Source organism: Pyrgilauda ruficollis, unplaced genomic scaffold (genome assembly GCF_017590135.1).
Source record: "Pyrgilauda ruficollis isolate IOZ18807 unplaced genomic scaffold, ASM1759013v1 scaffold5, whole genome shotgun sequence".
NCBI classification, from domain to species: domain Eukaryota; kingdom Metazoa; phylum Chordata; class Aves; order Passeriformes; family Passeridae; genus Pyrgilauda; species Pyrgilauda ruficollis.
In genome coordinates this window covers 18,069,094-18,082,323 of record NW_024526599.1, presented here as the reverse complement: position 1 = coordinate 18,082,323, position 13,230 = coordinate 18,069,094, and the positions used below count along the sequence as shown (strand labels likewise).

Here is a 13,230-nt window from a genome sequence, read left to right as displayed (position 1 = left end):
TATGTAAGAAAACATTTCTTAGGCCTTTATTTACAAAAGCTTTAAAAACAAATACCCTCTGTTATGCAAATTACTTGTTTAAAAAGGACCGCCCAGTTACATCATCATAATTCAATGAGAAAAAGGTGTTTGATTTTTTGCTTTTAAGTACAAGATAAAACAGAGTAATTGGCGAACATTTGGAGATTTTTCTGCCATTGATTTCCATGTCGAACACACGTACGCGCGCACACGCACAGACACACAATGTCACGCATTCCATCATTCCAGGCTAGTATTTAGCTATTCAATACCAAAAATCCTTCCTGCACAACTGCTCTGTATACATGCTATGCAGAGTTAAGAACATACTTTAGGGTCCTTGAAAACAATATATCTAAAATATATTGTAAGATATACTCAAAAATAAACTAGCATTACACTCCTCAGGTAACTTTATTAGCTGGAAGTTATTTATATTTTGTTGTCTTACAACAAATATGTGTAACATCTGTCTTTGTAACAACTACAAAAAGGCATGATTTAATTGTCCTTCTAATTCAATAATTCAATTAAATAGTCTTTTTCAGATCTTTGGGGTTCATCTTCAACTAAATTGACTTACAAAACTCATGAAATCAAGTACATAATAAATATGACTTCATAAAAAATATCTGAGGTGTACATTACTAGGATAAAAGCCACGAGGTTAATCAAGGGAAATGTGCCATTACAAGACTCCTACTTTTCCATTATCCTTCAACTCTCTTTTTAATGGCAAAAAGGCTAAAGTCATAGCTGTTCTTCCCCTGAAGGGTGTAAAGCTGTTTTTTCAAGCCTCTTTCCCCCATCACAGAGCAGTTTTAAAGCAGCAGGCCAACCAGCAGTTGACATGTGCAGGATGTGTTGGAAGATGACCAAACACTAGTAAAGTAAGAGCAATTACTATGATTTCAGTAGTTTGTTTTGCTTGAACAAACAGAGATTATGCAGCAAATAAGTCCCGTTGTGTGGGTTGAGATACCAAGAAAATACAGCTTGAAGCTGCTGAACTTGGCAGATGATTGTTTTCTAGCTGAAGGCAAAAGAAAAAACCAAAACAAACTTCAAATAAAACAGAGTATCTGAGTCAGAGTCGCTCTCTAAAGTGCAAATCTGATGGTCCACAATCTTGAATAGCTAAAACGCCTGCATACTGGAAAGAACAGACATGAAGGGGGAAGTTAGTTATAATCAGAGCCAATTAATTTAGAGAAGGGAGGGGAAAGACAAAAAACTGGAAGAACGATGTAGGCAAGTTTACCAGAATATTCATTATGATTCAACTTTCCCCTTCTCTCTGCCACACTGATCCTATACATGCTTCTTTACAAACGGGCTTTTTAAGAGGCCAAAATGTAACCCAGAAAATTTTACGTATCAATATTAAGATCAAAGTCTGTGATAGGAACAGTCAAGTTTAGTACATAGAAAGGCAGAAAAGAAAGTGTGCTGAGAAAGGGGGGGGGGGGAAAAGCCTTAATTGTCCAAGGGGTTCAACCAGAGATAAAACCTATATACAAGCATGTGGAGGTCAAAAAGACGGCCTTTCATTTCATGTCATGACTGTTTGTTGGCTTCTTCTTCATAAGCGTTTCCTGTGCCATTCTGTACATAAGATGACCCCGAGCCAAGACCATATAAGTGGCCACAGTATTTGGCATCGTCAATGTGATCTTCAAAGAACATCTAAAAAGTGAAGAGACATGAATTACTGCAAAAGAAAAGGTTCTGTTTCAACAGAACTGTAGAAAGAAAGGCTTTAAAATTACTTTCTTTCTAAATAAGACATCAAATCCCAAGGTGCAAAAGATGATATAATTAGTAAAATAAGACACTTAATCTCAACACATTATCACAATGTGCTATATGACACAATTATTTAAATCTGTCAAGAAATACAATCAGTCTTCCTGTGCACCTCTCCCAATTAAATGGCCAAATGCAATGTTTTCACAATTTTGTATTATTAGTCATCACTCACATATCTGCAAGAGCAACAAAGATATTTCTCCATCTGATTTCTTTGCTGCATCTTACAACAGGCATATGCTTAGTATCCATCATCAGTGCCTGTTCCCTTACCTCTCCTCAGTGTGGAGTTTTCACCATACTCTATCTTGGAATAGATACGTCCTGATTTATATTATATAGGTTTGGGGGTGGGGAAGATGAACCAGGGTTTAGAGAAATGCAGAGAGATGCATTTTCAGCTCCTCACAGAGGGGGACTTCATTTAATCAGAAACAGCAAAATTTTGTACCAAGACTGCATTTACATATTACAAGTCTAAATTACAAATGGAACCTTTCAGTGGAAGGCAAAATAAAGCCCATCATATTCTGATACTCTGCCTTTCAGATGGGTTTTCAAGCAGAAAATCACAAATTATCTTGCAAAAATAAGAAGACAGACACGAACATTTTTCCCCCTAAAACCTTCACAGCAATCCTGACACCCCAGTGGTTCACATTCTGAGTCATCATCAATACCAGAAATCTAAGACAGGTAGAAATACGCAGGAACAGAATGGATGCAATACACAATCTAAACACAGAGACCTGAGTTTGACTACACAGGTCAGAACTTCTCCCTTCAAGCTTTGCTTTTAGCAGCACAGTCAGGATTGAAAATTCTGTACTGTAGGAATCAGAGACTTTAATTAAAAGTTTTGCAGCCCCCAGCAGTTCTTAATGACATAAAACAGATAGGAAAAGCCCAAAATAACTCTACTCTTGTAGTATCATTATTTAAGTATTCCTGATGGAAAGAAAAGGATCAGTAACTTTTTTGGCTGGCACTCCAAGACCCAGCAAGCAAGTTGCACCTCCTTCACAGCAATTAGTAACAAAATTCTACGCCTCAAAAAGCACTATAAAGTGAAGTCTTTTTACTCAGAAATACATTTTTAAACACTGAACTCTGCTGAAAAGCTTTAAAAATCTACATTAAATGTATTTCTCTCTGCTTACTATAGTGTTCTTATTCAGAAATGCTGTATTTGCAAAGAATATTTAAGTACTGGGGAAAAAATTAATTATCTGTCCACGTCTGTTGGCTTAATTAAGCAAGTGTGTTGCACTGAAAGACCCTCAGATTTCTACTTCTGGTAAAAGTTTTTAGTAAATAAATTCAACCAGCTAGTTTTCCATCTAACACAAACTGCATCTCATTAAAGAAACTATCATGGGTTTGGACGTTTACTCTAGAAAACTAACTTGAAAAGCTATATCTTAAGCATGATTATTACATGCTTCACTTTGTTTGCTTTGGATCTTCAAATTCAAGAGTGAAGTTTCACAATACTGGGCAGACAGCAGGAAGCTGCACTGGCCTTGGATCATACCAGAAATGTAATCCTTTCTATTGCATCTGTAGCCCATGACCTGCTTGACAACTACACCAGTTCCAGCAGAAGCAGAACAGGGTGCTAGGATGAGCAAGCCAGCTTAAACCATCACTCTTTATTATTCAGCTGCTGTGCCACTAACATTTGTCACAATCTCGTGGTCATTTCTCCTTCATACAGAAGGCTGGATTGCAAAAGGTAGACTTCAGCATATAGTACTTAACATGATTAAATGATGAGGTTTGATATTGCCATCTGTTTTGACATGGTAAATGACACTGAATTGCTGGAAGAATGCCATGTTCTGATGCACTGGCATTTGTTCAGACGAACTGCTTTCCAGAAGAGGCTGGTTCAACATTTGATTGTTCTGCTAATGCAAAATATCCTAGTATTTTCCTGTTATATGCAGACAAGTAGCAAGGAAATGTGAAGCCTGTAAGACCTGACTGTCCTTGCTGTAAACCTTGAATTAACTGACCTTTAGAACCTTAGTTAAACTGAGCTCCACTCAACGGCAAGGAAAAAAAAATGCATGGAAATTCTCCAAAGCAGCCTGGAAGTCATTATTTAATATAACTCTAGCCTGAAAGTTTAGCTAGAAGTGGTTCATCAACACTCTTCCTCACATCTCAGCCTGCCACAGGCAGCAGTACACACCAGCTGGATATTACACTGAGCAAAAGCTCTAAAAAAAAAAAAATTTATTTGCGTACAGTCACCCAAAAAGGAGTCTGCTTCAGCAGTTCATAAATCATTGCAGTACTCACCTAAAAAAAGGCAGCCTGCAAAACAGGTGGGGAAAAAGCACCCCAAAACAAAACTTCACAAAAAATCCAGAAGTCAGGCCTAGGCTGGAATTGGGAAGAAATATTCACTCACAGCAGTAAAACAAGGAGTCAGTAAGGCTGGTTCACACTTACTCGGGGAAAAATACAGGTGGTCTCATTTTTGTCAAGAAGGACTGACCCCTGAAGCCCTTCAGAGACTTCCTTAAAATACCACAGACTTATCAGAATCAGCAATTCCAAGTGACTATCACAACACATTACTATCATGGAAATAAAAACAAACAGTATGTCCACCTACTTCTCTCATTTTGAAAAAGGCCATTCCTGTGAGTAACGAATCGGATCCTGCCTGATGCTGTGGTCCTATCCTTTCCAGCTCTAACTGCTCAGCCACTTCTTGTAACCCACCCTGGAAAACAAAACATTTTTGTTAAATGTTGGAAAGTTAAATTAGAACATGGAACAGCTATATTTGGGAAAATCTTCTATACAGGCCACACAACCTCAGGCATATTTTAATATCTGCACAGTAGCTGAAACAGTCATTACACTAGATAAAGGCATACCAGAAGAATCAAAGTTTCTGTATCAAACAGTATTAATATTCTCTGTCAGTATTGACTAAATGAAGTAGTATCTGCAACCAACAAAACTAGTACTCCTTATGTTCCAGCTTCTCCAGTAACCAGATGTCATTACTTAACAATTCCTATAAGATGGTTGTTGATACAATGCTTTAAAAGGACAGACTACAAGGCTGCAGAGAACACACCAAAGCTGCAAATCTATCTTCTCTAAAAGGTAAAACTTCTCCAGTTTTGAAGGAAATTTTCTTTTCAATAAGCTTACGTGAAAAATTATCCCCTTAACTGCAAAGTGACTAAATAAACATCATTTTAGTGTCCTCTCCAAAACAGGAATAGCTTCTACGTGTGAGAGCAAAGCTGTCAAAATTTAGTTTGGTTTTACACTGATAACACTGATCAGCTGAAGGACAGACATGTAATACTATAACCACAATCTTCTAATGCTGTGACCACATGATTGTGCAAAGACTTTTTTAATTCAGTAAGCTATAAAGCTACTGGGCAAGACTAAAGCACATGCACATTCTTAAAGACCTAGAAAGATTAAAAAGAAAAGAAAAAGACAGAACCTTTAGTGCTGCCATAAGCATTGAAAGACAAAAACGTTGCACAGAGACAATGCTTTTAAATAAAGAATGCCTAGAGTTCACCTTCCTGTGCACTCTTAACCTGTTTCACATACAGGAAGTGACGCAGTAAGAGGCAAAAGCATAACAGTCAAAATCAAAACTCATGGAGCTACAAAGGAGTCCAAACTGAAAATCAGATCAAACATTATTAAAATTCCTGTCAATCTTATGGCAACATGTTTGGGTCCTGGTTTTTTGCTTAAAAAGATGAAAGCTTCAATAATAACATTCCCCAATAACACCTACAAACTAACAAGAAAACCTAGTACTGCTATTGCTAGTTTCATTCTGTCTTGAGCAGTAGAATACCTGATCACTGCCTCCACCATACTACCCTGACCCAGAAGTGAGCTCTTCCGCCATGCCCAGAAAATTACGTGACGTGTCACAGAATAACCTCCATGTTAATAACCTCCATAACCCATCCTGGCTAGTGCAAAAGTTCACCCTGTCCTGGCTGGAACCAGGACATTATCCATCTCTTATTCTCTACTATCTATGTCATGTCCAAATCTTGTAACATCCAACAATATACATATATCCACACACACAAGTACAGGTATAATTTCTACAGTCAATGCCTTCCCACTGAGATATGTATTAATTTAGTCCATTACTGTTGGTTTTATTTATCCTAGATGTCTTCCAGGGAAGGAGGGCTGGCATGCTGTCAGCTTGTTGCAAGCTGCGTCAGGAGCTCATGAGTGGTATATGTGGACCATTCCATACTCATTGGCCACAGTAGTTACGGCATCCAGGGGCAGTGGCATTCAGCACCAGTATTATACAATTCAACATTACAAACTGTTCTAACCCAAAAATCAAATCCCCTTGAAGTACACATCATGATATTTTCCCCCTCTGTGGGGAATGTGTAGCCAGGTCCTTGAGTAAGAACAATCTCACAGATGGGTTTGCCTTTGCTTGAGGCAGGACTAATCCCAACTGTCTTCTCTAACATGTTGCTCCTAAGGCACAACAGGGATTTATCCCCTTCTATGGTATGTGGAGGTTTTGATTGGGCAAGGCCAGCTCAGATGGTGGAACCTCAGGTGTTAACTAAGCAGATGGCCTCTGCTTAATGTAGAACCCACTGTCAGAAAGTTGCACCATCAATTCTTTTCCATGTTTTTAACAATCCATTGTACCATCTAATTTTCCCAGAGGCTGGAGCACTTCATACCGTGCTCTCTGGCCCTGGTGTCTAAGAGGCTATTTTTGAAGTCAGCACAGTCCACTTACTCCACATGACACCAGCGGCATGATGTGTGGAAGGGACTTTCCCTTCAAACACCCAGACCAGCAATGGTAGTTGGGGTGCTAAAAGGAGCTGTGCTTGGGTGCCAGTTGCTTCTGAAGCAGCTCAAACCCCTCCATAAATACCAGGATCTCTTCTTCAACTGGGGCACAACAGGCCTCAGATCCTTTGCACCCCCAATTCCAGAACCCAGAGGTCAGCCTCAAGTCTCTCCAGGTACCTTCTGACAGAGGCTCCAGGAAGGCCATTCTCCCCAGCAGCCATGAAGAGCACACACTTCACACCTTGCCACCAGACTGTTCATCCAGTAACCCTTGGAGCAATCTCCCATGTGATTTGTTCAAAAGCTTGCTGTTGTTCAGGACCCCACTTTAAATCATTCTTCTCCCAGGTCAGTTGATAAAGAGGACTTATAATTTTACTGCAATCTGAGATATGCATCCTCCAAAAACCCACAGCACCTAGTAAAGCCTGTGTTCCTTTCTTCCCGCACAAAGATACCTAATTCTGTCAGGTATCTTTTTCCATGGTATTGAATCTGCTTGGGCACACCACTAGATCATCCATGGGAGAATACCCTTCTCTCACACTTGACAGGAGTTGCTTCCAGAGGCTGGGAGTTTCTGTCTTCTTCCCAAATACCCACCAGTATGGTACCCCCACACAAATACCAGATGCTTGGTACTTCACTACCATCTAGTTTCATATTGTGGGCCATGACATTCCAGCAGCAGAGCAAACAGCTCATCTGGGGCTTTCACGACTGGTGGCTGGAATCTTTTCACTTAGCTCACCCAGGGACAGGAAGTGATTCATTATGTCTGGTCCTGCCTCTTCCTCCTTTGGTGAGAGCTCTACTTCCTCTTTATCCCTCACTATGCAAACTGATTTGGTCCTGGATTTCTTCTTCTGTGTAAATGTGACTGTTACTGGCATGAGTTATTCTTCCAGTTCGGCTGCAGTTTGAGTGGTCACAGCACCTGTTGATCTACTTTCTTCCTCCTCCCCTAAGGGTTCTGTCTAGCACTGGACTGTGTCCAGTGAAGAGTAGCCAGGGCCCAGCACACTTCAGTAAGTTGATTCTTTATGCAGCTGCCACAGCATTCTTCTTGCAGATATTCTGTCACTTTATCAAGGTCCCGTAGTGATACTATCAAAACATTGGAGGAGAGAATTTTCCAAAAAAATGGTCCATTTTATCCCACATTCCATGCTACCTCCCTCAGACAGATCTCTGATTAACCTTCCTAGAAATCTGTGTCCTGATTCTAGACACAGCGTTGACTGTACTGACGCAAAACATGGTGCAGACCATGTAGACTGAGACAAAGCTGACACAGGAGCAAGAACATGTCTTCCTTAACATCAAAAGGAAATTAAAACTTCTCAAAAGCTATTCTTACAGGCCTGAAGGAGAAAAAAGTAGCGAAAAGCTGGGGAAAGCTATCCTCTCCTGTTCTCACCACAGACTAGGTATGATTAGGAATGCACCCCCAGAGGAAGCGCCCAAGGTAAGTGTAGGAGAGTAGCACTGAATATCCCAAATGATTCTCATTGTCCTTGATGTTATCAGGTCATAAACACGACTCCAGTTCATACAATCAACATACAGCAACAAAGCAATCCTGATCTGAAAAAGAACACCCTCATGGGCACATAGTACATCTACAGAAACATATACAGGCTTAGGTAACACACTTACACAAATAGACCAAGCAACATTGTGACCGTTGGCTCTGAATCTAATAGGACAAATGCTTAGATGAAACTTGTTTCCAATCCATTCTGAACAGATCTCAATCCTTCATGCTGCACACTGGGTGCCAAGTAAGGCTATCATGGTTTAGGAATGGTATTCTCCAAGTTAAGTGTTTCCACTCAAACCACTCACTCAACTACATTCACTCAACTCACCCCTCTCCCTGCCCTTTCCTGTGGCAGAGAGGAGAACTGGAGGCACAAAAAGTGAAGATCACAGGTTGAGATATGAGCCATTTACTGGAAAACAGCAGTGAGATAAGAAATCAAACAGAAATAGCAACATTAATGATAGAGTGTGCAAGAAGAGAAACACTGCTCACCTGATTGCTCCCTCCACCACACTACCCTGACCTGGAAGCAAGCTCTTCCCCCATGCCCAGAAAATGATGGGAGGTGTCACAGAATAACCTCCATGTCCTAGCCATGCCCCATCCTAGGGGCAAAAATCCACCCTGTCCTGAATGGAACCACAAAAGAAAATTATTTGACTACTGAGATTCTCTTTTAGGTAAGAATTTTGCACTCCAGATAAGTAGGCTTCACTCTTGGAGAAGGACAAATTCTTCCCACATTTTTAGAGTATCAGCCTTCCAAGAAAAAGGCCACAGAATAATTTACATAGTCACACCACGATGGTCAACAGCAGATCTACTTCAAACTCCCATTTCATGACACAGTCACTGAGCTTATTGTTTTGTACAAAACCCTGAATTAAAAGCAAGTTTCCAACAAGGTCTACCAAGCTAAATTACTTAGGCATGCCACTACTATCAAAAGGTTTGTAATCGTCTACATAAAAAGCCTTTTAGATTGTAAGCAAGAGTTTAACCTGTAATACATTAATATCTCAAGTCAATTCTCAATCTTTATGCCAGTAAAGTCATAATAAGAGACTGTAAATTCAGAGTACTTAATTCCACCAAAAAAAAAAAAAAAAAATCAAACAGATTTCCAGTTCTGAAGCCTATTTCTCTTTCCAATGCCAAGAATCTTTTTTGAGTGTGTGGGGGCAGAGAGTGGGGGACCACAGATCAATGACTATCATACAAAAAAATAACTTAGACAAGTCAATAAAAGACAACTGCACAGCTGTTCAATTCACTGCAATTTAATAACGATCAAAGGTGACACACATTAGGAAACAGCACATGCATTTTAGAGTTACAACACTAAATGTTTAGTAATTTGTTTCAGGCAGCTTCTCTCAGTACAGTTCAAGTCCACCATCATTTCATCACTGGTAAATTTGGAGGGGTAAGATAGTCCATTTCCCTTCCCCTGCTGTCACTATCAGTCTGCAGATTAGGTGAGTGGATCAAAATTTACTGCAGGAAAGCTGACCTACATATTCAGCTCTGAAAAAAAAAAAAAATCACCCTTGTTCTTATGGTTTGCCAAAATAAGACCTGTGAAGGTTTTTCTTGTCTTCCAAAAAAATCTTAATGTCTCTAAACAATGCAGGTTACACACAACTATGCCTTAATTATGCCAGAAACTACAATACCTTCTTTCCCAAGCCCACTGGGAATGTCACCTCTGAATGGTGACATGGAACATCAATTTGCCACCTTTTCTGTGTCACTAAATTTGGAATATACATTCTGTTCTTGCGAAGTGTGTCACCAGATAGGCACCAGATGCTATACTTTGCTTCACTGGGAGTGCGAAAGTGAGGACTTTTTACGGCGGGTTCCCCCCCACCCCTAATTTAAGACTCCTGAAATTTAGGAGCATTTAATTTTTACTCCTGGCCTCTTTGGAGAAGAAGCATTTCTAAGATGTTCCCTAATACATAGCCATTTGCCCAGATGATTATACCAGTAACAATTGTATATGAACAGAGATAAGTATACTTTTCTTACTATCTGGAAGGGTGATCTACATTTTCAACATGAATTTGATTAACAAAGGATTCACACAATTTACTTTCCACAAAACTACACTACTACTCAAAGTGACACACTCTGCTAGTTCATCTCAGAAAGAAACAGACTATAAACAGCACATAAATCAGGAATTCAGCACGATGAACTGGCAAGCCATTCCTTAGTGACGATTTGAAGTGTTCTCTTCTTACTGCAGGTTTTCATTGAGAAATCCTAGAGAATTAAATTAATTTCCATAAAAGCAACAAATCATCAATTGCCTCAGATGAGTGATGCAACTTACTCCAGCAGCAGTCCAGACTCTTAACAGCTCTTTGGCAGGTAAAGCTGTTAACAGTGCCTTTAGTATCTTTCACTTGCGGTCTTCCCCTTCACACACTTAACTCCAGCTCCCACTCATTCTCCAGTCCAATAAGGTATCCAAATTTTATGCCTGATAGAGTAAGCCAATTAGCCCCGCTGGCCTGACATGAGAGATTAGTTTCTAGTTCTTTTTTTTTTTCCCTAGAAGTCACATGTTGTCCCTGAACATATGTTGTTGTTTATCTTTGCTTATTGGGCCATCTGAAACATTCTTCACTTCATTTTGTTTCCCAAGACACTTCCACATCATCTTCTTGAAATTACCTCAGCCTAGATGACTGCAGTTCTTTAGTGGACTGCACAATGAGGAAGTAAGAGTATATGAGACCCATCAATTCTTATGCCTAAAGAAGAATTAACTCCAAAAACAGGTTTATCATCTATCAACAAAGTATTGTAAATATAGTTTCAACATGGTATTTTTAACTGGTAAGCAGTTACAAAAATTGATTTGTGCTCTTGCCAGCTTCTAACAATACCTTTAATATTAAATATATAAAGCTTGAGACAACAAATGCTTAATATGCACCATAAAAGCAAAAGCAGACAATAAAAATAGAGAAAGTACTTTTAAGCATGACATCCTCTGTCTCCAAATGCAAAATTTGTTCCAAACCATTAACAGATTACTTACCTTCAGATTTTTGCAACTCTTCATAAGATATTTTACATCATAGATGACAGGGAAAAACAATCGCAGTATCTCAAAGAAGTCCAGCTCTTCCTCAGGTAAATTGGAGTTTGTCAGGATCTTGATTAGATAGCCAAAGTCATATCCACTGCAAATTAATAACAAAAACAATATAAGTAAGTGACTTAGAAGCATCGCTCTCACTTCAAGATTTCAGTGCACTTTGACAGGAAAAACAACAACCTTCAAGACTTCACTGCACATTGACTGGATATTCTGCTTAAATTCAATGCAATTAAGACCAGCTTATATGAAAAAAACCTCAACTTCAATATAAACTGCCCCTTTGCAGATTCCAGAGAAAACATTTTAATTCAGTCTGAAAGAGGCCAAGTGAAGATGCAGAAAGAACTGCCTACAGGAGTTTCTCCAAATCCCAAAATAAGGTAAGGCTGCTGGGTCTTCATCTGATAACAAGGACTTCCACTAGAAAGACTCCTAAGCTGGTTTCTTTCACATAGACAGGAGTTTCTCACTACAAATTGAGACAGACAGACAGACACTTCTACAGTTCTTGAAATCCAAAAGATTTATGAGTTTCCAGAGCCAACGCATGTTTACGCCTGGAGGCAAGTCTAACCCTCAGCAACAAAGAAGAGGAATTGTCTTTCAACTTTTCCAATTAAATCAGCACACAGACAACTACAAAGTTTAATAGCTTGTAGACCATTACTCTTTCTGGAGGCAATGACAGAGTAAGCTGGAAAAATTTTTGTGTGTACATGTAAGTCTGCAGGAGGCAGCAAGGTAACTGAGCAGTGCTTATTTGTTAGAAGAAACGGTGGAATTGTAGTGTGCACATGGTAGAGAGGAGAGTTTGGGAAGTCTTCCTCCTCCGTAGCTCGATTGAATAAAGAGGACGTAGGAATGAGGCGTGGCAGTAATGGGGAAACCATGTACTTTTTACAAACAGTTATGAGAGGAAACAAGAGGGTTAAGTACAGGAAAGGCAGATATCGAGTATTAAAGCAGGCCTGAACTCCATAACAAAAAGCAGTGATAACAAGTTATGCTTTTTCTTCGGCGGAAAACTATTATAAACCAGATTATTCATTACCTGACCATGAAACTCATCTGTTCTGATCCCTTGTACTTGCAGGACTGCTAATGCATGAAACTAAATGGAGGAGTGATACTTTCTCTTCCATGTTAAGTTTGCATTGAACCAGATCAGTTCCTAGATTTTTACTGACATACAATTTAAAATATGCCTGTACTAACAAAGAAGATAACAAACAACAGGGCTCTACTGAAGGCTTTATCAGTTTTGCTATTTAAGGAACCTTAGCGTAGAGCTGAGGGATGATTCAAGTGAGCAAGTGGCCACCACAAAATCCAAATTTCCAGTTTAAGACTTTGTATTCATTCCTGATTATACAAGGGTCATACTCAAAACCAAGAATTTTTCAATTTGGTAAATACTGGCCAGGATGTTTAACTGTGAGATAAGCAATAGAAAAGACAAATCAGTTAAGAGCACTATACCACTGATCCTGCAGATATTTAGGATCCACAAAAAGCGGTGACTTCTGATGTAGGCTCAAAAGCTTCAGCTTGTACACTCAATGTAAGTATGTTTGCTTTTTGAACCATTTTTATGCAATAAGATTATCTCTGACATCTTTATACTATGAGTTTATACAGAGAGGGTAGAAAAACCTTCAACATACTGGGGGTAAATGGATTGTTTACTACAAGTCCATTAATGCAAGATATACAATACCTATAGACTATTGCAGCTCTCCCATGGGAGTTTCCAGTGCTTTAAGCAGAAATTTTATGTTGAACAAATCCTGCACTGCATCTGGGACTTTGAAGCTGTGCTGGCCACCCTCCAATCTCCACAGCAACAGCCACTGGCCAGGGAGCAAAGGAGCCGAAGATAAAGAAGGATTTC

General features: G+C 39.4%; 1 protein-coding gene across 3 annotated transcripts in view; it reads right to left on the bottom strand.

The window, feature by feature from the left end:
- Window positions 1–13,230, bottom strand: part of CNOT7 (CCR4-NOT transcription complex subunit 7) — a 21,485-nt gene continuing 8,255 nt past the window's right edge. For 2 of the 3 annotated variants that reach the window (XM_041480008.1, XM_041480010.1), the window contains 3 exons: window positions 11,277–11,421; window positions 4,457–4,567; window positions 1–1,707 (listed from right to left, as the gene is read on the bottom strand). In XM_041480008.1, the coding sequence (XP_041335942.1) occupies window positions 1,579–1,707; window positions 4,457–4,567; window positions 11,277–11,421 (385 nt within the window). In that variant the 3' untranslated portion in view covers window positions 1–1,578. Of the gene's footprint in view, window positions 1,708–4,456; window positions 4,568–9,754; window positions 10,493–11,276; window positions 11,422–13,230 lie in introns of those variants that run through there. The other variant, XM_041480009.1, reaches the window with a different exon arrangement.